This window comes from Rhinatrema bivittatum, chromosome 4 (assembly GCF_901001135.1).
Source record: "Rhinatrema bivittatum chromosome 4, aRhiBiv1.1, whole genome shotgun sequence".
NCBI lineage: Eukaryota > Metazoa > Chordata > Amphibia > Gymnophiona > Rhinatrematidae > Rhinatrema > Rhinatrema bivittatum.
In genome coordinates this window covers 46116087-46141062 of record NC_042618.1, presented here as the reverse complement: position 1 = coordinate 46141062, position 24976 = coordinate 46116087, and the positions used below count along the sequence as shown (strand labels likewise).

The window sequence follows — 24976 nt, the reverse complement described above, 5'->3', positions numbered from 1 at the left end:
ATGTGAATTAATTAGACCAAACATCAACATGCAATATTTTTTACCTGGAAAATATGGAATTCGTTTTCCATTCAGCTTGTAGGCAACCCCAATCTTAACCTCATCAAAGATGTCCAGAATATCAAGTTTTGTTAATGCCAGTCTGATAAGAAAAACATTAACGTGAGAGCCCATCAACAAGATGAATCCCTTCTACTATCTTCTTCATTCATTTCTCAGCCTCCCATCTCCACTTCACACACTTGATTCACTGCCTTTGCAGTCAACATAGTAGCAATAGAAACAATACCTTAAAATCTAAGTGAAATGTTGATGGTCATTGTGTTTAGATAGGGTAAAGCAGGGATGAGCAAACCTTTTGAGCAGTTTGTTGGGGTTGGACACAATCGTATCTATCTGTGCCCTGAACAGAGGAAGGTGCACTGTGCAAAGACAATATGCTCTGTCTGCAAATCCCTGTCTCTCAGGCTGCCACACAGGCTCTTCTCTTAATTTGTTAATACATTAAAATAATATTTATCATTTACACTTTTGTTTGGTTTTGAAAATCTACATCAGTTGTGAATCAGGCAATCCGAGTAACATTGGATACGTTTTGCTAATATGCTCTGAATGCAAAGTTTCTCAGGCTCTCGTACACATGTAGAGGCAGGCACGCACACACACAGACACACACACACATCCATTCACACATGCACACATACATACAAATAGGCTCCAACACATACACGCACATAGGTTCATACAAGCACACAGGTTCACACACATATATACTCACACACAAACTCCCACTCACATACTTATACACACACACAGAGCATTTACTTCAAGCACCACCAGACCCTTCTTCAGCTGCTGCAGGATGAGCTCAGCGGCAGCCCTCTTTTTTTTTTTTTATTAAATGTTTTATTGAATTTCTACAGAACATACAAAAAAATCAACCAACTGATACATATGCGCTTATCCAATAAACTCGTGCAATGTACATTATAAACCATTTCAGCTTGAGTTTGTAATACAGTGGCGATCAAACCGTGTTTCAAAAGGAATGTTCCAGATTTTCTCCCCAATATATTGTATTTCCCCCCCCCCCCTTTCCCAGTACAAAATATCCTTTATTATTGTAATAACGTGATACAAGCAAGAGGTACTGTCAGATGATACTCTCAGAGCCTCGTACAAAAACGCAAAAACCATTAGAGTATCCAACAAGTGAGCACTGCTCTGGGGGAAAATCATAATTGTGAGAAAGTATAACTTAACAGGACATTCACCATGAATATAAGGTTACAATGGGGAGCCCCATCAGGACCAATAAAGCAAGCTGCGTATAGGATGTAATATAATAGCCACCAAGATAAGGGGTTACTAGAAATGTGAAGGTTGCCCAGCACCCGTCAACTACAAAGCAGTTTCAGCGTTAATATCTATGTAGCAGGAAAATAGCTCCAAGTTTTCCAATAAGAGCTGAGACACTTATGTCGAACAGCTGTGAGATAGTCCAGCCGCTTAAGGTGTCGTGCCAAGAGGACAACCTCATCCACCGTGGGCAATCGATCACTCTTCCAATATTTAGCTATTAAAAGCCTAGCGGCAACCCAGATTTGTCTGCCAAACCTCTGCTGATCTTTGTCAAGCCCCGCAAGCTGGCCATCGAGAAGTACTGCCTTGGCTGTCAGGCTGATAGGCGAATGTAGCAGCTGAGAAAGCCAGTTTTGTATCGCCTTCCAGAACCATGCTACGTGTGGGCATGCCCACCATGTGTGCAGAAATGTCCCCTCTGACCCACAGTTTCGCCAGCAAAGAGGGGAGTATCTGGCAGAAATGGTATGCAGGCGTGTCGGAGTCAGGTGCCATCTATAAAGCAACTTGTAACAGTTTTCCTGGAGTCGCGCCGATATGGAGCAGCGGCTTGCCAATTGGAAGATAAAACCCCATTCTTTAGGTGTTAAGGATTCTCCCAGGTCTTTTTCCCATTGAAGAATATGAGATGGGGGGGTTTGAATGACGTCATTCAGCAGACCATAAATCTTTGATGCGACCTTGGTAAGTTTGTCTGCTCCTGTACAGAAATGCTCAAAAAGTGAACGGGTAGGTCTCAGTTCTCACCGTCTAATAAGGTGATGAATAAAATGTCGCAGTTGCGCATATTGCAGGAATTGTGCTGCTGGGATCTCATATTGCAGACTGGCTTGTGGAAAAGATAGTACTTGTCCACCTTGATATACATGTCCAATCGTCAAAATGCCCGCCCGCGTCCAACTGTGAAAGGATGCTGAGTTGTAGCCAGCTGGAAAGTGGGTCATGGAGTATAGGGAAGATTGGTAATAGTAAGAGTAGGAACCAGCAAGCTTTGTCTTCCATGTGCGCCAGACCAACAAAGTGGTTTGGAAGGCCCAGGGTATGCATGAGGTTGGCCTCCATGTAGAGCGTGGTTGCCAGAATAAGGCCCTGATGTCCATTATGCCCAGCATGGCTTGCTCTGCTTGAACCCACTGTTTGGGCGCATCTCGCCTGTTGATATCAACAATAGCTTTCAGCTGGGCTGCTGCATAGTAATGGAGAACGTTCGGTACGCCCAAGCCTCCAGCCAGTTTCGATAAGTGCAGTGTGCGACAGGCCACTCGAGGGGGTCTTCTCCTCCAGATAAAGTCAAAGATTTTCTTCTGTAACTTTTTCAGCAGAGCGGCGGATAGATAGATGTTGAGAGTAGAGAACAAGTAAAATAGCCGGGGTAGAATGTTCATCTTTATAATGGCTATCCTTCCCAGCCATGAGAAGGGTTTTTGATACCATCGGAGAAGGTCCCGATCAATCGCTTTAAAGAGCGGGATGTAATTAAGTTGGTAAAGGTCTTCCAAAGAAGAGTTTAGGTATACTCCTAAATACTTTAATGCATTTTTTGCCCACTTAAAAGGAAAAGTGTTCTTGACAACAGATACTTCTGCGGAGGAGAGGTTGATATTTAAGAGCTCAGATTTTTCAAGATTCACCTTGAATCCAGAGATGCGGCTGAAAGCTGTCATCTCCTGCCGCACCGCTGCCAGGGAGTGAATGGGATCAGTGAGGGTGAACATGATGTCGTCTGCAAAAAAGGAGATGATATACTGACAACCCTGGAGTTCAATTCCCTTTCTAGCCGTAGAATGCTGGATACGCGTGGTGAAAGGCTCTAAGAAGATGGCAAAGAGCAGGGGGGACAGGGGGCAACCCTGTCTGGTGCCTCTCCCAATTTCAAAATTCAGCCCGTATCTCCCATTAACCTTTACTGTCGCTTTCGGAGAGGTATATAGTTGCCGTAACCATTGAAGAAAGGAGTCTCCGAAATTCATGGCCTGCAGCGTCTGGAATAGGAAAGGCCAATGTACGAGGTCAAAAGCTTTTTCTGCGTCAACGGCTAGTAGAACTGCGGGAATTTGCTCTCTCTTTGCCCACCATATAAGATCTAAAATCTTGCGGACATTGTCCGCCGCCATTCGCTGAGGGACGGAACCCTACCTGATCAGAGCGTATGAGTCCGGGCAGGTGCCGGTGGAGTCGTAGGGCCAGAACACGGGCCAGAATCTTTAAATCCTGATTGACGAGTGAGATAGGGCGATACGACCCACAAAGGGTGGGGTCTCGACCTGGCTTGGCGATAATAGTGATACCAGCCGTATTGGAATGCTCATGAAATGAGCCACCTCCTTGGATATGGTTGAAAAAAGTCACCAGCTGTCCGGCCAATTCGTTTGAGAGTGCACGGTAATATTCGCTAGAGAGGCCATCCAGACCTGGAGATTTCCATTCTTTAAGTTTTTAATGACGTCTCGCACTTCAACTTCAGTGATTGGAGAGTCTAAGTAGTCTTTCTGTTCCACTGTAAGAGATGGGAGTGTCACAGCTGCCAGGTAAGAATGTATGTCAGAAATTTGAATCGCCCCATCTCCACTATACAGTTGGGTATAGAAATCAACAAAACTCTTCCTAATCTCCTCCGGATCTGTAGTTAGGGTACCAGCAGAGTCTCTTATCTTTGGAATCATACTCTGTAGCATTCGGTTCTTTAGCTGGCATGCCAACACCTTGCCAGCTTTGTCACTGCCTTCAAAATACGTCTGTTTGAGATGCTCTAGTTGGAAGGTTGTTCTATCCACATGTAGCTGCAATAGTCGTTGACGTGCATCTGTGAGTTTAGCATAAGTCCTGGCCGACAAATTGGTCATGTGAAGTTTTATCAGGTGTTCAATCTCAGCCTGTAAGGATTTGCTTTTAGCTTCCCCATCCTTCTTGAGAGCCACCACTCATGCAATACATAATCCTCGCACCACCGCCTTCGAGCATTCCCATACTGTGCTGGCGGGAACCTCAGAGTCATTAAGTTGAAAATACTCCCGTACATGCTCAGTGAGCTGTTCCTTAAAAGTGTCATCCTTCAGAAGAGAAGCATTCAATTTCCAGTATGTCTGACCACCTATCGCTTTGCCCTCTGATAGGTCCAGTGTAGCCGCCCCCGTGGTCAGACCATGTAATGGGATGGATGTCTGCATCAGTGACCCTGGGCAGCAAGCCTTGATCCAGCAGAAAAAGGTCAATCCGCGAGTAAGACCCATGCGGTTTAGAATAAAACGTGTACATCTTTGCTGTCGGGTATATCTGATAGTTTCCAGCATTTTATAAGCGAGTGAAGAGTGGTCCTCACCTTTTGGCCAGTCTGTCGAGAGTGTTGACTGTGACCATGAGAATTGTCCTTCTCCGGGCATAATGTGATATTAAAGTCTCCTCCGATAATTAAATAGCCCTCTACCTCGTGGTTCAGCAAGGTTTGAATCTGCCTCCAGAACGCCGCTTGCTCTTGATGCGGTGCATATACAGAGAGTAGGGTATATATAGAAGGACCCAATTTAAGCTTAAGAAAAACATATCTCCCCATGGGGTCTTGCTTCTGGGCTAATAATTCGAAAGTTACAGAGGCCGAAATTAAAATGCCTGTTCCAACATATCTAGATGACTTAGTTGCCGCTGCCAGGAAGATCTGTGGGAAGTCCTTAGATCCCAATAAGTGTTCATGTCTCTTGCGGATGTGTGTTTCTTGTATTAGAGCAAATGAGACTTTCCTGGCTATCAATTCTCGGATTAGCATGTCTCGTTTTGTACGGGTGTTCAGGCCCTTCACGTTAAGAGTAAGAAATCGAATCATATTGGTCTAGCATGGGATAAGGTGTTGTCCTGGCCCCAGAGCATGTAACAATATATATAAACCATGTAACTGAGAGGTAGTCCTGTCCCCCAGCCAGGGGGGGTACCCTCCTGAGTAAAAGGATAAACAGCTTCATTAAAACAGCCCCATTTTCCGAATCCGTGCATCTTCTCACCCGGATTCCCTCCTGAGGGGTATGAGGCCCACAAACCAAGAAGCTACACGCCCCCCCTCCCCCCGTGTAAATGGTCAAAACAGTAATATTAACAATCAACTCGCATTTTAGCCATACAAAGCTCTTCTATAGTAGCTATACAGAAATTACAGAAAGTAAATTCTAATTAAGTGCAGTCATACATCACCCGCTAAAAGTGAGATTAGGAAAGCGTTAACCTGGTTACCAAGTCCAGCAGGATCACCCCTGATCCGAAAAAGCATCAGAAGTAGGTGCTGTTTGGAGGTAATGCCTCCGCCTTGCCTTCCCAGCTGTCTGCCATTTTGGTTTATTGTCCAGATATTGAGGCTTCGACGGCTGGGTAGGCGTAGGGAGGTGGAGTTCCAAACCAGCTTGAGCAAAGATCTTTACTGCTTCGTCCACTGTCTTCAGTCGATGGGTGATTCCCTGGTGTTGGAAAGACAGCGCAAAAGGGAACTGCCATCGATAGCGAATATCAGCGTTTCGAAGAGCCTGAGTAACCGCTCGTAGCGCTTCAAGGTGCTAGGAGCGAGGTCCTGGTAGAGCGCTATCTCCAGGTCCCTCCTCGCCCATAGTCTTTTATTCCTGGCGATCGCCATGACTTTTTCTTTCTGAGAATAGCTCTGGAAATTGATGACCAGGTCTCGAGGTCCATTAGTGCGGCAAGGCCTGAGAGATCTATGCGCTCTTTCGATTTGGATGCATGTGTCCTCCAGGCCCTGAGCCGATCCATCCAGCGTTGGTTCTTGTGCTAATAGAAATTTGCATATTTCCTGGGCAGTGGCTGTACAATCAGCATAATCAGCAGACTCTGGAACCCCTTTTATGCGAATATTGGACCTTCTGTTGCTGTTTTCCAGGTCCTCTATTTTGTCAGTTAAAAGATTAATGAATCTTTGTACCTCGTGGGTGGAATGGGAAAGATCTTGAATCGCTACTGCATGCCCCTCCACCGCCGTGTTGATGTCATCCACGCGCTGCCCCAATGTTCTGATCTCCTCTCTTGTCTCAGCAAATGATTGCAATAGCTCGTTCTTATGTTGCTTCATTTCGGCCCTAATCTCCATGAACCATTCCCTCAGTATAGCTTTCGTGGGAAGGTCCGCATCTTTGAATGTTTTTCCAGTGGTGTGGGGCGGCGAAAGTATTGGGGCCTCTGACTCTGAGCCGTCCCTCTCGTCCGCCATGTTATCGGCCCTCGTGCGCCCTGCCCCTTGTAGCTCTTTAACAAAAGAGAAACGCTACAACTTGCCAATTTTTTCTTTAGTCGCCATCCCGATCGTGTGCCGCTTGCTTGGGGTGTGAAACGAGGGCTAAAACAGTGTTGATTTGGCATTCGGGAGGAGGGTGAGAGAGGAGCTCTAGGCATGCGCAGCCATCTTGGATCACGGCAAAACCACGCCCCAGCCCTTTCCTTCTATGGCCACTGCGAGATGGGAACCACTGTGGCCATCTTGCAGGCCTCTCTTTTTCTGGTGTCTGGTATCCCTGATTGGGTGAGTCTGAGCCCTATGTGGGTATAGTCGGATTTTGGTGAAAAACCCAGTGATACCCAATTTCTATCTTGTCCCAAAGATTCATAAATATTTGGAAAATCCATCTGGCTGTACTATAGTGTCAGGTATAGGATCACTACTTGAACCTCTGTCAAAATATGTGAATTCTTTTATAAGACCAGTTGTTCCCCTCAGTAAATCATATATTAATGATTCCACCAATTTTACTCCAGATCCTTAAAACAGTCATCAGAATACAAGACATATGGATACTGGTAACAGCGGATACACCTTCGCTGTGTACCAATATACCCCAGTTAGCAGCAGTGTCTGTTATGAAAGAGGCTTTAAGCAAACCTTATTTACCTAACAAGCTCCAAGAATTCTTCAAGGAACTAGCATATACAGCTTTAACAAAAAAAAAATTTTTATGTTCCAACAAAATATTTACCATCAAATTAAAGGTAAAGCAATGGGGGTCACTATGGCCCTCTCAGTAGCTTGTTTGTGTTATGTGAGGGTGTTTTAGTGTGCCCTTAGGCCTCAGCCCGACCCCAGATGGGTCCAGGACCGAACCGAGGGTTGACGGCGTGTTTCACCATGGCTGACGGTCTTACCCTCTGCCAGGCCGGCAAGCTCCCATGGCCAACAACAGATGATGTTGGAATGTGAATGGTCCTCCGACCATTCCGAGCCCTTTCTGATCTGCTGCATAGAACAGCATGGAGCAGCAGGCCTGGCCTGAGGTCAAGTGCAGATGGGCCTTGACACAAAGACATGACAGCAGGATTGATGCAACAGCATCGCGGACGAAGACTAGACACCAGGATCGATGCAACGGCATCGTGGACGAAGACTTGACACCAAGGCTGATGCGAAGATATCACGGACCAATGGTCGATGCGACAGCATCCCGGACCAGGGTCGATGCGACGACATCAGGAACAAGACATGATATCAAGAGTGATGCAACGGCATCCAGGACGAGACGAGGAACTGACTAAGTCCAGGCGAGACGAGAAGTTGGGCAGAAGGACATTGGCACTGTCTCTCAGGGCGCCCTACTCAGCCCACCCGCGGGACTGAGTCACGGACCAACCTGTCCCACTGCGCGCCCTACACAGCCCAAGGAGGCTGGTCACGGACCACGCTGGGAGCGGGAGAAGCGCAGGGAAGGATCCAGTCGAAGCAGAACTCCAACGACGAAGCCGGTGTCATCCGAAGCTCCACCTACGGCTGGCAGGACATGACGGCTCAGGAGCACAGGACACTTGTCCACCTGTAGGCTAGTCCACGCTTGGGTAAGACATCATCCGAGGGACCCCCGGCCTAACAGGTACCAGGGTACCAGAAGGCTCAAGAGTGCTGAAGACGAAGACACAGGAGCAGGACATCAAGGAACCTGGAACATCAGAAAACGGAGGATCAAAGCGAGACACCAGGACACCTGGACAGGGACCTCAGGCAACGAAGACATAACTTGACATGGCATGACAACAAGAACTCCATGGAGAAGACGTAGAAGACCTGACGGAGCTCTGGCAGGCAGGAGCCTCCAGAGTGAAGCAACTCCGATGCAAGGTCAAGACTGACTGACGGAGCAGCCCTTTTATAGGGCTGAAGCAGGAAGTTCATGCCCTAGGTGGGGCCAGCACACGTCCTGTGCCTGGCCCTTTAAATCTAGCAGAGAGGCGTGCGCCGGCACCTAAGGAAGCAGGAAGAGCTGTGCAGGACCACGGACAGCGGCCTGCACTGACGACTCCACGTGCAGACGCAGGGCTGGGCCTGCAGAGCAGGCCCGAAGATGGCAGCGGCTCCAGCCGCTGCAGGAGGCCCCAGGGGCAGCTCCAGCCGCTACTCAAGCCCAGGGCTTGCGGCCTCTGTGCCGCGAAGATCAGCTGACGTCGGTGGCGGTCCTGGCCGTGCTGAAGAGGAGAAAAGGCCCGCGGCTCCGGCCAGGATGGAAGGAGACCCGATGGGCGGCGTCCGGGCCGCAGGGGAGTGCAAAGTCCGCGGCTCCGGCTGCGTGGGAAGGCCGGCGACGTCCTGCCGCGTCAGCTGAAAAGAAGCAGCATGGTGAGTGAACCTGCTCGCGGGGGAACCCGCGGCCAGCAGGATTCATAACAGTTTGTATGTAGCTTCATTTGAGGAACAGTTCATTTACACTTCTGAGTTATGGCAACATATTAAAATATGGATAAGATTCATTGATTACATCGTTTTTTTATTTGGATGTTTTCTGCTGTTAATTTAGTGAATTTTGAGGAATGGTTGAAAGCTAAAAATGCAAATCTTCATTTTACCTTTCATAGTGATATAAGAAAGGTGTCATTTTTTTGGACATAATCTTTAGGGATGTGCATGGATTGAACACCTCTATTTTCTACTAAGAAACTGACAGGAATACCTTGCTTGCATTTATCAGTCATCACCCATGAAGACTTAAAGAGAATATTCCAGTAGGGCAGTTCCTTAGACTTAAGACAATTATGTACCGCTGTAGGGGACTTCTGTCAACAGAGTATTTGGAAACACGCTTCAGGCAGCGAGGTTATCCCAGGTCAGTAATTAAACGAGCATATAAAAGAGCATTATATGCAAACAGAGAGTTGCTTCTTTAACCATCCAACAAGTGAACCCCCATTCAGATTAATGTATGTACTTCTATATGCAACTCATACAAAGGAGGTGCAAGGGATTATTTTGAAGCATTGGCATATGTTATCTCTACAGGATGTTTTTAAATAGAAGCCTATTTTTGCAAACCTAAGGTATTCTTTAGTAGGAACTACCCCATACATTCATAGAGAGGATCCATCTACATGGGGACAGTATTCATGTGGCAAATACACAGAACATAAGAACATGCCATACTGTGTCAGACCAAGGGTCCATCAAGCCCAGCATCCTGTTTCCAACAGTGGCCAATCCAGGCTACAAGTACCTGGCAATTACCCAAACACTAAGAAGATCCCATGCTACTGATGCTAGTAATAGCAGTGGCTATTCTCTAAATCAACTTTATTAATAGCAGTTAATGGACTTCTCCTCCAAGAACTTATCCAAACCTTTTTTTAACCCATCTACAATAACAGCACTAACCACATCCTCTGGCAACAAATTCCAGAGCTTAATTGTGTATTGAGTGAAAAATAATTTTCTCATGATTAGTTTTAAACGTGCTACTTGCTAACTTCAGGACATGTCCCCTAGTCCTTCTATTATCCGAAAGAGTAAATAACCGATTAATATTTACCAGTTCTAGACCTCTAGAATGGGTAAAAAATCCTAAATTTGGCTTCTAGAATCTCCTTCCCACAATTTCCTATGTCGTTGGTGCCTCCATGTACTACAAAGCTGGATCTTCTCCAGCAGTGTCTATAATCCTATCTAGGTGATGTGTGAGGTCTGCCACCTTCGCACCAGGCAGGCAAGTTACCAGGCGGCCCTCACATCCACCAGCCATCCAGCTATCTACATTTCTAATAATCGAATTGCCAACTATGATGGCTGACCTAACCCCTCCTGGGTAGTAGCCCTGGGAGACTTGTCCTCAATGCGAGAGTACAATGCATCACCTGGCGAGCAGGTCCTTGCTACAGGATCAGTTCCTGCTACACCAGGGTAGTGCTCTTCAACTGGGAGACCTTTCTGATCCAAGGCAGCACCAGGGCTGCCAAATTGGATTTGGGACTTGGTTACATTAATGCTTTACAAAAAATCTTATCAATGTCCTGATTTGTGTATCAACCACAAACTCAGGAGATATTTCACGTGTAATTCATTACAGGTTATTTATGCTATCCTCTGCCCATGATACATTGGTCAAACTAAGAGGGTTATAAAAACTACAATTATACAGAATAAATGCTATATTTGTACAAATGTATTTGTACATAAATGCTGTATTTGTACAAAAAAAGACTGAAGCTCCAATAGTATAACACTGGTTAGATAAAGGACATTCAGAAAGGGAGCTACAATTCTTTATTATCCAATAGATGAAAATCAATAGAGATGGTAATGTATCCTTTGCCTTACGATGCTAAGACTATATATATATATATATATATATATATATATATATATATATATATATATATATATATAAAATTGGTAAATAGTGGCCCCTAAAGGTCTTAATATGGCCATAGGCCTTCTATTAGTGATTGTTTTGGAGTGGTCTTTTGTGTTACAGAGAGAACAGATATTGTTACATAAGGATGTTTATACATCACATAATATAGTCAGTTTTTGGCTGGTTTGCTGTAGGACAGACAGGGATTTCAATAAAGTTGTAAAGTTCAATCGTTAAGTTTTTAAACCCGGATATCCGGTCGAGGCAGTGTATTATTATCTCTATCAGATAGCAAGTTGGCACTTGAGAGTGTTGCAAAATATTTAGGAGCTATTATAAGGTATGGTGTTATAATATTCAACTACAAGGGATAAAGGGGATAAAGATGTATAATTTAATGTATACCATTCAAGTTAATTGTCTACAATATGGCATGAAATATTGTCATGCTTACACTTAAGAATGTTGAAACATTATAGTGAAACATTGGGTTTGCATTTGAGAATGTGCAATGTTAGTTTATGGTGTTATACACAAACTGTAGGAGTTAAAGGTGCAATAAGCTAATTTGTAATAATTGAGTCAACTGTGTTTAACATTACCAACTGATGTGTGGATGTTATTGTTTTTAATGCTTGGGGGGAAGTATGATTGGGATGAATGCAGTGTGAATGTTTTTTTAAATAAGGGGGATGGATAGTCAAATAGCATGTGCAATATGTTTATTAGGAACTAATTCAAATGTTGTCTTTGAATATGAAAATTGGTTTGAATATGTTAAGTTGATTTAGGGTTGTGCAATATAATCATATTTTGCTGTATATATACGGTATATAAAATACACACACACACAGGCCAGGATTCCTGGCCTGATGTGAAATTCTTTTGCCACCCAATTGTCTCTTGAACCGGTCGCCAAGCTGCCAGGGAGCCTTGCTGCTAACCGGTTTTGTTTCTCTATAAGTTGCTGAAGGGATCATGCACGCAGACAGGCAAAGTCCACACCCAGACAAATCCAGATCCAGTGAAAGATACCACACCTAGGCAGCCATACAACCTGTAAGTAAGGGATAGAACAGTTTAAAAAAAAACAGGTGCAAGCCAAACTTTATAGGGGCTGGGCAAGAAACTCCCTTGCCCAATATTTATATAATTTATTTATTTATTTATTTTTTACCATTTTCACTAATTGTTCTTGTTTTCCTCTTTATTTTTTTTCTTAGTTTTCTCATCTTTTATTTTGCCGTGTTTTCTAATGGGGTAGATTTTCAAAGGGTACGCGCGTAAGATATGCGCGCGCCAAGCCTATTTTGCATAGGCTCGGCGGGGACGCACGTAAGTCCCGGGGCTTGCAAAAAGGGGCAGTTGGGAGCATGGCCAGGGGGCGCAGTTAGGGATTGGGGGCGTGCCCGGTACGTGTGGGCGGTCCAGGGCGTGGCTGAGTGCCCCGACACAGCAGCCTGTGTCGGGGCCTGCCGCGCCGGCGAGCATAAGTTACTACTGCCCGGAGGCAGTAGCAACTTCTCCGATAAAGGTAGGCAGGGGTCTAGATAGGGCCGGGGGGGGGGGGGGGTTTAGGTAGGGGAAGGTGCGGGGGGGTAGGAAAAAAGTTCCCTTCGAGGCCGCTCCGATTTCGGAGCGGCCTCGGAGGGAACGGGCAGCGCGTAGGGCTCAGCGCGCGCAAGTTGCACAAATGTGCACCCCTTGCGCGCGCCAACCCCGGATTTTATAAGATACGCGTGGCTACGCTCGTATCTTATAAAATCCAGCGTACTTTTGTTTGCGCCTGGTGCGCGAACAAAAGTACGCGCGCGTATATGTTTTTAAAATCTACCTCTTTTATGTTTAACAAACTCTAGTAGCCTGTAATAATAGTATTTAGGGAAAAAATTAAACCAACATACTAAACATCCCTAAAAATCACACATTTATTGTAAATGGAGTTATTCATGTTTTAACTGTAAGTTTAAGCCACTTACAAAAAAAAAATGGCTGACAGCTAAACAGTAACTGTGAGGAGCTAATAAAACACAGTATTGCAAATGCATGCTGTAAAATGTTCAAAATCTCATTAAATATAGTCTCTCACTGCTAATTACTGCAACCTAAATTTCCTTCAGTTTCTAGAATTTTAAGTTAGTTTTAATGCTGTTACTTGTACAGTCTAAGATCATGCCCCCCTAAGGACTAAGATCATGCCCCCCCTAAGGACTAGGGGGCATTCCATGAAGTTAGCAAGTAGCACATTTAAGACTAATCGGAGAAAATTCTTTTTCACTCAACGCACAATAAAGCTCTGGAATTTGTTGCCAGAGGATGTGGTTAGTGCAGTTAGTGTAGCTGGGTTCAAAAAAGGTTTGGATAAGTTCTTGGAGGAGAAGTCCATTAATGGCTATTAATCAATTTTACTTAGGGAATAGCCACTGCTATTAATTGCATCAGTAGCATGGGATCTTCTTGGTGTTTGGGTGATTGCCAGGTTCTTGTGGCCTGGTTTTGGCCTCTGTTAGAAGCAAGATGCTGGGCTTGATGGACCCTTGGTCTGACCCAGCATGGCAATTTCTTATGTTCTTATTTGAGGTTTAATTACAGTGTAATAATTTTCAAGAGCCATTGACCCAGGAAAATGGTTATTTATTTATTCAAATGAACTGACTGCAAACTGCCCAGCCTCTCTCTGGATAACAGTAAGTGTGGGACAACAACAGTGTATGTATCTTATTTATTTATTTATTTTTTACCTGGGCAAAAAGTAGACAGGCTCGGGAGAAGGCAATGACGCATATAGTTTTGAAGGGAAATAGTGCAAATCTGAGGGTTTACTTTTTCCTGGGACAGTTTTAGAAAACTGATGAAAAAAACGCAGGTAAAAGTATGTATGGACTTTGCACAAATACAGAGAGATTGGAAAGTTGCCTCATTTCAATAGTTTGATTTCAAAATAGTTGCAAAAAACATTGACACCATGGATAGATGCTTACATTTTTATTTTTGTAGGGATTTTGCCAAACTGCAATAAGTAACAGTGATTTGCTGTTGGAGTTGAAAGATCAGGTTTAGGTAGAGTCATCTCAGCTATCAACCCCTGGCATTGTTTTATTAATTATCATTAGGAGTCTTGAATGAAACACTGGCCCCATTATTGTGTGTACATAGAAATTTAAATTTAATTTATTGATATTTATGAATCATCTAACACTAAAATAGGACTAGGCGATGTACAAGGGTACAAGCATAAAATAATAAATCATAATAAAATACATAAATAGTTAAAAGAACTATTACAAGGCATATAACATATAAATAAAATAAATTTAAAAAACATAAAAATAATAAAAACTTAAAAATAAGCCAATTTGAACAAAAATGTTTTGAGGGATTTTCTGAAGCACTTCATCGAGTTACACTGACGCACTTCTATTGGAAAGGAGTTCCAATGAGTGGGACCGGCTACTGAGAAGGCGCACTCACGAGTCATAAGTAGTTGTGCAAATCTCAGAGATGGAATATCCAAAAGCCCATGCTGAGAGGCGTGTAAAGTTCTTGATGGTTGATAAAACTTTAGAATAGCATTTGCCCATGGACAACTTTTGGTCATAAATCAGCTTGAAAACTTTCATGCCGATTTTATATTTTATTCTTTTGCTGATCGGGAACCAGAACAAATCAATCAATACTGGGATAATGTGATCACATTGCCTTAAGCCAGTAACCAACCGAGCAGAGGAATTCAGCAGTAACTGGAATGGTCGAAGTGTGGTGAAAGGCAGGCTGAGATATAGGCTACTGCAGTAGTCAATAATGGGAAATATCAAAGCTTGTAACAATACGAAATTCAGGAGAAAACAATAACTTTTTGAGACTGGAAATGACACGAAGTCTGAAGAATCCTTGTTTAACAACTTATTTCATTTGGGGATGGAAAGAGAGAGTATTGTCTTAGACTATGCCGAGAGTTTTAACTTGTTTCTTCATTGGAAAAACAGTTTTCTAAAGAGACAGACTTTTCAGAAAAAGTTGAGTATGGACTATAGCAGGGGTCAGGAACCTATGGCTCGCGAGCCAGATATGGCTCTTTTGATGGCTGCATCTGGCTCGCAGACAAATCTTTAATAAAAAAGTAAAAATCTAACAAAACCCCCCACCCTCATGATGCCCCCCAAGTCCTCCAAAATTAATTTACTACAATCCCCCCACCCTCCTGACCCCCCCAAGACCTGCCAAAAGTCCCTGGTGGTCCAGCGGGGGTCCAGGAGCGGTCCCAGGAGCAATCTCCTGGACTTGGGCTGTCGGCTGCCAGTAGTCAAAATGGCGCCGACAGCCCTTTGCCCTCACTATGTCACTGGGGTCAACCAATGGCGGCGGTAGCCCCTGTGACATAGTAAGGGCAAAGGGCCGTCGGCTGCCAGTAATCAAAATGGCGTCGACGGCTCTTTGCCTTTACTATGTCACAGGGGCTGCAGCTGCCATTGGTCGACCCCAGTGACATAGTGAGGGCAAAGGGCCGTCGGCGCCATTTTGACTACTGGCAGATGACAGCCCAAGTCCAGGAGATCGCTCCCGGACCCCCGCTGGACCACCAGGGACTTTTGGCAGGTCATGGGGGGTCAGGAGGGTGGGGGTTGTAGTAAATTAATTTTGGAGGTCTTGGGGGGCGGCAGGAGGGTGGGGGGTTTTGTTAGATTTTTACTTTTTTTATTAAAGATTTGTCTGCGAGCCCTGGACCCTTGCTGGACCACCAGGGACTTTTGGCAGGTCTTGGGGGGGTCAGGAGGGTGGGGGGTTGTAGTAAATTAATTTTGGAGGTCTTGGGGGCATCATGAGGGTGGGGGTTGTAGTAAATTAATTTTTGAGGTCTTGGGGGGCGTCATGAGGGTGGGGGTTGTAGTAAATCAATTTTTGAGGTCTTGGGGGGCGTCAGGAGAGTAGGAGGTTGTATTAAATTAATTTGGTATGTCTTGGGGGGGGGTCAGGAGGGTGGGGGGTTGTAGTTAGTATGGCTCTCACGGAATTACATTTTAAAATATGTGGCATTCATGGCTCTCTCAGCCAAAAAGGTTCCCGACCCCTGGACTATAGATAGGAAGAAATTCAATTTTGGACATATTAAGTGAAAGCTTGTTATATTGAAGCCAATTTTAAGAGTAGTAAAATAAATATTGAGATGTTCAATGGTATCTTGCCATGATCTACTGATGTGTACACAGAACAAACTGAATATCGTCTGCATATTCTTTATAGCAATCTGTCAGAGTAGAAAGAATTTTGCAGATACAAGCAAGATGTATATTGAACAATACAGAAAACAATGCAGAACCTTGAGGAACACCAGTTATGACATGGCTGCAGGATGAAATTTCATTGTTAAAATTGAATGATTGAAATCGATCAGAAAGGTATGATCGAAACCAGTCTAACACTTTACCACATAAGCCACATTCTTGTATTCTAAAAAGGAGAATTTCATGGTCAATAGTATCAAAAGCTGAGGATAGATCAAGTAAAATAAGTAAAAAACTATTGACCATTATCGATTCCTCTCCTCAATATAATCTGTCAAGGAAAGTAACAAATGTTCTGTACTCATGGCAAGCCTAAAATCGTATTGATGTGGGTCAAGAAGGTCATACTTTTTAAGATGGTCAGTTAATTGACTCAAAACTGCGGCCTCAAGGATCTTCAAGAGGAAAGGTAAGGAAGAGATCGGTCTGATCCCATGGACCCAATATTGTGTGTATTCCATTAACCTCATTAGAATGTCTGCACTTGTTTATTTTCTTTATGTAACTTTCACTTAGTGGTACGATGATTGCACATGTTCTGGGTCACATTATACCAGTAACATTCAGATGCATCTCTTAATATGAACATTATCTTCATTGGATAACTATGAGCATATTGCAGGACAAAAGTACACAGACCCATCAGTATTTTACTCATATTTATAAAATATTTACTCAGGTAACTATACTTGCTAAACAATGTATGTTAGAATCTAATACTTTCCTGTTCTGGGTTCAAAATAATTTAAAATAAATACAAAAAAAAAGAATTCAATTAAAATCTAATTGAACAGCTGTGATGCTTACGCAGTGAATCCGTTGATCATATGTGCATATCTCAATATGACAAGGTCTAACCAGCCACAGCGTCTTTTTCTGCCTGTTGTTACTCCCCATTCATTGCCACGAGACTGCAAAAGATCACCAATTTCCTGCAACAGGACAACCAGACAGCTTGAGTGAAAACTAGCCTTTAAGACAGATTGACAAACTAGAGTAGCAAATTGCCCAGACCAGATGATATACACTCAAGAGATCTGAAAGAACTAAAAAATGAAATTACAGATAATTACTTGTAATTATCATTACAAGTGCCATTGTACCCAAACACTGGATGGTGGCCAATGTAAGCACAATCTTTAAAAAGGGCTCCCAGGGGTGATCCGGGAAATTAAAGACCTGTATTTCTGACTTCAGTACTGGGAGAAATCGTGGAAACTATTCTAAAGAGCACAATTTCAGAACACATACAAAGACATGGTTTAATGAGTCACAGCCAGCATGGTTTTACACAAGGGAAACCTTGCCTCACCAATATGCTACATTATTTTGAAGGGGTTAATAAGCATGTGGATAAGGGTGAGTCAAGTGGATATAGTGTATTTGGATTTTCAGGAGGCATTTGTTAAAGTGCCCCATGAGAGACTCCTGAGAAAATTAAAAAATCATGGGATAGAAGGCAATGTCCTATTGTGGACTGCAAACTGGTTATAAGATAGGAAACAGAGGAGGACCAAATGGTCAGTTTCTCAGTGGAGAAGGGTAAACGGAGTGAGAGGATTGGAGGGGCTATAGGGTGTGAGTGAGAAAAGGGATAAGCGTGAGAAGGATGGGTGTGAGTGAGTGAATCTTTCCAATGTTACCTGATCCCCCTTCTCAAATTCAGGATCTCCCTTCTTTCTCCTCTCCCACCCAGATCCCCTTCCCTCCACTCATTCCCCTTCCCCAGATCCCCATCCCTCCCCTCATTCCCCTTCCCTCTGCTCATTCCCCCTATCCTCTCATCTCTATCCCTCCCTTCATTTCCCTACTCTGAGATCCCTTTCCCACCCCCTAAATTTTTCCCCTATTCTGTTTATCCCTCCTTGCTTCCCAGCATCAATTACTAAGATCTATTTTTCCCCCAAAAAAGAAACAAATAAATTAATTGGACACACAAATGTCAGCATATTCAAGATGCAAATATGCCACATAATTTTCTAATTCTTCCCGCACAATCTATCCTTGAACTGCCACAGGAAACTGCAATAGAAGGTGCAGTGCTACATTAATTTGTTTCTCTCTAAACAAGTAGGGCTGAATTAGTCATGTCACAGGGGATATCATCCCTGAACAGACCCCATTGCTCTAGTTCAATACAGTTTTATTACTGAGCATGAGTGGGACTTCTCACATGCATGCTGCCAGGGTCAGTTCTAGAGTACATGGCGCTATGGGCTAAAATAACCCTCCTCCCCCCCCCCCAAATTGATGGCGCCCCCCACCCAAACTAATGGTCCCTTTACCCCCCTGGGCTTCTCTTTGGCTGCACAGCAGGATGACGTTTGCTGTGGCCATGCTGGGCCTCTCTTTGGCTGTGGCAGGAAGGGATCTACTGCAGAATGGGTAATGTGCCCAGGTGCCCCTTAGCTCATGGCACCCTGGGTGTCTGTCCAGCATGCACTACCCAATTGCTGGCTCTGTGTGCTGCCTTGTGAGTTCCTCATTCTTTTTTTGTCCAAGCCTCCGTATAGATGTATTCATTCTCTTTCTCTACCTGTTTTGTCCTTTTTCAACTTTCTGTAGTTTTTCCTTCAGCTAACCTGTTCTTTGAGTTGCCTTATTACCTCAGTAGCCTCAACAGCACTTTTCAGTGCTACTCCCAGAAATAAATAAATATAAAACAAACAACTCAGGATATTCTGCTCCAAGAAGGCCACCTCCAACGGCTTTAAAGACTGTGTTTGTAATTGCAAGGTATTTATTAACAATGGTCACATTATCTGTTATATGCCTTGGTCCCAAGAATGATGTCTGTTGGATGTTGCCGAGATCCCAGAGGAATAGGGCCTGGAAGATGGAAGATTGCAGGGTAGTGAAAAATCTTAGCCATTCCTCCCAGAGTGGGGTCTCCTTGGGCTTCCTCCACATTGAGTCAAGCAGGAGCTCCTCAGGCAATGCTCCTCCAACTGTGGCACCAGGCTCTGGATGCTACATGATTCAAGGGTCGAGCAAGACATGGAAGCATTGAGTCCACGAGCTGAATCCTCCTCTTAGTGGGGCTCAGTGCAGAATCAAATGAAGAACCATTTGTCAGAGCCTGCTGTTCAGTTGGCACCTCTACAACAGAAGTTGGCAGTGAAGCATGCATCAGCAATGCACCAGTCCTTAGCACCATCAACACATTGGGCCTCAATGCCATAGATGCACTAGACCTTGGTGGAAATTGGTGCACCAGTCCCCAGCGCCATTGGCGCACTGTGTATGCAAGAACAGGCAATGGGGGTATGAGAAGGAGACACCTTATTACTACCTTCCTCCAGATTGGCACCCTTATTGCTGTCTCACTTCACTGGTCCTAATCCCAGATTTTTAGGAGCTCCTTCTCTTCCATCTATACGTGGGCTTCGTTTGGAGACTTTGGATCCAGTATGCTCCATTGTGCCTCTGGCCTCTATGTGGCCACCAGTGCATTTAACCCAGGAGGGAGTCTCTTCCTGGAGTTTACTTCATGTTTCTCAGGCTGACTCTATACTGATTTCAGAAGAGGATGTCTCTTCCCCCAACTCTGGGTCAAAAGATACAACAGTCCATAGACCAGGTGGAGGAACTGGTGAGCACTTTCTTTACCTCATTGGCAGCCAGTGACCAGGAGAGCACCCTTCAACCTATCCTTTTCAGAATGTCAGATTTGTTCTCACAATGGGTAGTCCCTCTTGCCTCCATGCCTCAGGAGCTCCCATCAAATGTCCCAGTGGTAAGAACTAACCCTCATCTGTCAGGTGTACAATCCCTCTATGAAGAGGAATCCAGCCAGAGCGAGGATGGAATATGCACCAGCAGTATTCCCCTCCGAGACAAATGACAACCCTGCTTTGATTGCCATCATCTTAATTGGGATCATGGGCTAGTGTTCTTTCACATCTCAGTTCAGACAAAGGGTCAGTAGGGATTCCCTCAGCCCCCTTACCTGACTTCTTTACTAGAAGACCTCTTGTACTCTAAATTTCTGGATAAGTTGGATAAGGTGATGAGAGTCATTGTCAGTAGGAACAAAGAACATTGTGCAGAAGTCTTTGGAATACTTTGGATTCTGGAAACCCCTTTTGAACCTGCATTGATTCCAATCCATTTAATCCTGCAGGGACTGCAAATCAGAATGTGGGATAATTCAACCTCCTGCACTCCAGTAGCCTGGAAACTGGACTTTAAATACAGAGTCCAACCATCTCCAGGGTCTGGAGTGGTTCAACTACCACACCAGTTAGTGATTAAGTCGACAATAAAATGGGCTAAAAAGACCAGAACATTTTCCTGCACCCCTCTGGGTAAGGACCCTAGCTGTTAGACAACTTTGGGAAGAAAGTCTTCCAGAATTCTATGCTCAACACCCGCATTACAGTTCACCAACTATACATGGTACAATAGTTACACGACTGAATTGATAAACTTAAGCCTCTGCCAGATTCTCTTGACAGGGAACAGGAAGGCTATTAGGCTCTTCTAGATGTGGAAGAGTGCAAGCATCATTTCCTGTAGTATCATTTGATACTGCAACAAGATCTTCTGTGGCTGCAATTAGAGCATGCCGGATGGCCTGGTTGACAACCAGCAGCCTGCATGAGGACATTCATGAAAAGTTGGCCAGTGTCCTGTTTTTGGACAATAACCTCTTTGGAACAAGAGAAACCATTGCCCAGATTAAGGAGCAGCATGTAGCTAGCTATTCAGTCCTTATCGGTGGGAGCCAAGAAACTTTTTTCCTCTAGATGTCTTTTCTTTACTTATAAGAGTTCTTTTTATCAGAGAAACCCCTTCCACCAGCTCCAGCGGTATCATGCCCCATCTGTAGTACTGCAACAGCAGCTTCCAGCACGAGGACATCTACATGTGAAATTTCAACCTAAATCATCACAATAGGCCTACTAAGATTGGTCCATGTTTTTGACAAGACTCAGTCAGACTATGACCCTTCTGAAAGAAGGAAGGATTCACCTTTTCTTTGAAGATCACCAAGGACCATTGGGTCCTCAAAATTGTGGAGTTTGAATACTGTTTGTGCTTCTCCCATCCCCCTGTGCTGCACCAAACTTTAGCCTTCAATACAGATTTGTTTCATTTGATCCAGCTCCGTCTCAAGGTGGAGTCTCTTTCCAACCAGTGAGCAAAAGATCCTGTCCCTTTCAAAGATCATGGCAAGGGATTCTACTCCCATTATTTCCTTATCCTCCTGGATTTATGAAGATTAAACAAGTTAAAAATGAACTCTCTCCACATCATCCTTCCCTTCATCCCAGCAGGAAACTGGATGTATGCTCTGGATCTGAAAGGCATATGCTCACATACCCATCCATCAGTCTCCCTAAAAATATCCAGCTTCGTGATGGATTCTACTCACTACTCTTCAGGCTCTTGGCAACCCCAAGGATCTTCATGAAATGCCTAGCAGTAGTGGTGACACACCTTCATTGCCAGGGGATTTGTGTCTTCCCTTATGTGGACAACTGGCTAATGATGGGATCTTCCCAAACAGGGATGTTGGTCTCACTGCAGAAAACAGTCAAGTTCCTTCAGTCGCTAGATTCATAATCAACTTTGCCAATTTAAACCTCATTCCTATCCAGAGAATAAAGAACAGTGGGGCATGGATAGACTCATTGGAGCAGAAAGCTTTCCTCCCATCAGATCGAGTTTTGTATTTTTGAACACTGGCCCAGAACTTATTATAGCTGTATCAGGTCCCAGCCCAAGCAATCTTGGTTGTCCTCAGACATTTGGTGGCAGCAGTGTATGTGGTCCCCTCCCCATGACATGTCTCAATGTGAGAGTTTTCCAATGGGGCCTCCATGCCTATTGGGATCAACTGCTTCAGCCCTTGTTACACCCTGTACCACAGAGACGAAAACATTTCTCATTTGATGACTAGATTCATAGATCCTGGATATAGGTACTCCTCTTTGAATTCTACTTTATCAGGTAACAGATGTACGCACACGGGCACAAACGCAAGGGATCTGGCTGGTGATAGAATGTCCATTTCAGATCAACCTCTTGGAGCTATGAGCCACTCAACATGCTTTGAGAGTATTCTTGCATCTCTTTCAGGGATAGAATTCTGATCCAAACCAACAACCAATTAGCAATGTTTTATATGTGAACAAACAAGGGGCATAGTGTCCTGGATCCTTTACTAGGAATCTCTGAAAATTTGGGAGTAGGCTCACGATCAGAGCTTTTCTCCAAGTAACTTACCTTCCCAGAATCTTCAACATACTGGTGGATCGCCTCAGTAGGGTTTTTTACTGAGTGGTCCCCAGACCAGGGTTTGGAAGACAGATCATGTGACTTCTGGAGTCACCTGTCATTTGATCTGTTCATGTCAGAAGACAACTGTAATATTGGCAAATTCTGCTCCATTGTCAAAGCAAGTTCAGATGCACTCCAGATTCTTTTCTGCTCAAATGGAATGCAAATCTGCTATATGCCTTTGCTCTGCTTCCATTGGTGGTGAGAACAGTGCAAAAAGTATTCAAAGACTGGACATGTTTTATCCTCATTGTTCTAACTTGGCCTATGAAAGTATTGCTCTCTTTTCATAGTGTGAATCTGACCACCGATCCCCCTGGGATTTTTCTGGCTCTACTGACTTAGAAGGAGGGCCGTCTATGTCACCTCAGCTTGACGGCATGGATGTTGAGCCCTCAATAGTCTCATAGATTGTCACCATCTAAGGAGGTTGAGGACATTGTGATTTCATCTAGGAAGCTATCTACCAGAAGAGTGAACAGCATCTTTCATCTTTGTGACAGGAAGGCTTCTTAAACTTATTTATCTGCATTCCAAATGATCTACTTCAATACTTGTTCTCCTTCTCCTCTTTGAGACTCAGTACATCATTGGTCAAATTGCACCTCAGTGCCATGGTTGCTTACCACCCTCAAGTGGATGGAAGGCTGATCTCCAGTCATCCTTTGGTATTGAAGTTCATCAAGGATTTGTGGATCTCAATGATGTCTTGGAGGAACTGATTGAGTCTCCCTATGAACGCTGAAGTCAGCTTCCTCAAAATTTTCTTTACCGCACTCACCCTAAATTTCTGCCAAAGGTGTTTTCATCATTTTATTTGAACCAAGCCATTGTTTTGTCCACCTTCTTTTCAAGACCTCAGGCACATAAAGGGGTGAAGGCTCTCCATTCCCTGGACTGTAAAAGAGCCTTGGCCTATTATCTGAAAAGAACTTAACCACACTGTCAGGCTTCTCAACTTTTTATCTCCTATGACTCTAACAGACTAGGAATAGCTGTTGCCAAATGTATATTGTTCAACTGGCTAGCAGACTTATCACTCATTACTATACTCTAGCTGGTCTTCAGTAAGAGTCATGGTTACCTCGGTGGCTCACCTAAGAGCCATCCCCATCAAGGTCATTTGCAAAGCTGCAACTTGGTCATCAGTTCACATCTTCACATACCAATACTGTCTGAACAATCTCTGAAGAAGCAAAAATAACTTTGGGCAAACAGTTCTGTGCAGTCTGTTCAACCAGCGGTACACTCTCTATGGGGGGGGGCTGGATTACCTTTTCAGTAAGTGCTCCACTACATAAGCCTCAACTTGGGACTCCTCATGCGTCATGGCTAATTTGGCCCTGCTTGTCAATGGAGAAAGCTAGTTTGCTTTCCGTAAATGGGGATGATAGTAGGATGAATTAGCCATGCTTAATACCTGCCCTCCTTTCTGGAGAGTCAATTACCTAGCTAAAGCTAAGTTCTACAATCAACTGAGGGGCTCATGAGGCAGCATGCGTGTTGGTCTTCTTGTGCATGTCTGGTAATAAAACTTTACTGTGCTAGAGGGATGGGTCCATTCAATACTGTAGGATATGATACACTATGTGCCATGGTTAATTCATCCTGCTGACTATGAAGAACCCCGTTTATGGTAAGCAAACTTGCTTTCTGTTCACACACTTGATATTCTCTTTTTCCTTGGGAGTAGCTTTTAAGAGATTACCGTAGCTTTAAACAGTGTTCTTTTTTTATCAAACTGATTTTTTTTCTTTTTTTTTGTTTTATTGCTGCAAATGACCTTGATTTGTTGCCCAGGGTTGCCTTCTTTCAACTTCAAGGTGGAATCTTGTATACATAGAGGTTTTAAAAGCTATACTACCATCTTACTATAATGATGAAACTACCTGTATACTGCACACTTCACGGTTTGTTTGTCTGCATTGTTTTTCGTATGTTCACAAAGTACTGTCACTTGTAAGGCAACACCCACACAAAGCAGTTCTTTGCCCTATCCACTGCTGTAGCTTCCAACTTTTGGTTTGGACTCATTTTGCTGGTTCAGTGACACAGCTCCTTTAAGGGTGACCTGAGCTAGGCCCTACACACCAACAGGTGCCAGGGTATTTTGAGAACTGAAGTTTAATGATGCAGTTCTATTACGGTTTTCCAAGTTAAGCAATGATTTTACCAACTAAATGGAGCTAGTGGTGGCATAGTAACTAGCACTGTAGTTAGAGTTCTGCTATAAGGAGAAAAATCTATACATATGAGTATTAATCACATTGGTTGAACTTTTCACTCAGTATACGTAAAAGATGAGTAGGGAAAGCAAGTAAGATGTTATAATTAAGATCGAGGTTGTGTGTTTGAACAAAGGAGGTACATTATCAGTGGAGTTGTTTATCCTATTCAATACATAAAACAATGATGTAAAACATAGGTGGGCAAACTATGACTCCTAGGCCACATCTGGCC

At 44.0% G+C, this 24976-nt stretch overlaps 1 protein-coding gene across 1 annotated transcript in view; it reads right to left on the bottom strand.

Annotated features, from left to right (window-relative positions):
* Positions 1–24976, bottom strand: part of ADSSL1 (adenylosuccinate synthase like 1) — a 78486-nt gene that overhangs the window by 9569 nt on the left and 43941 nt on the right. The window contains exons 10-11 of the mRNA XM_029598067.1: positions 17039–17163; positions 45–142 (exon numbers count right to left, since the gene is read on the bottom strand). Of these exons, the coding sequence (XP_029453927.1) occupies positions 45–142; positions 17039–17163 (223 nt within the window). The remainder of the gene's footprint in view (positions 1–44; positions 143–17038; positions 17164–24976) is intronic.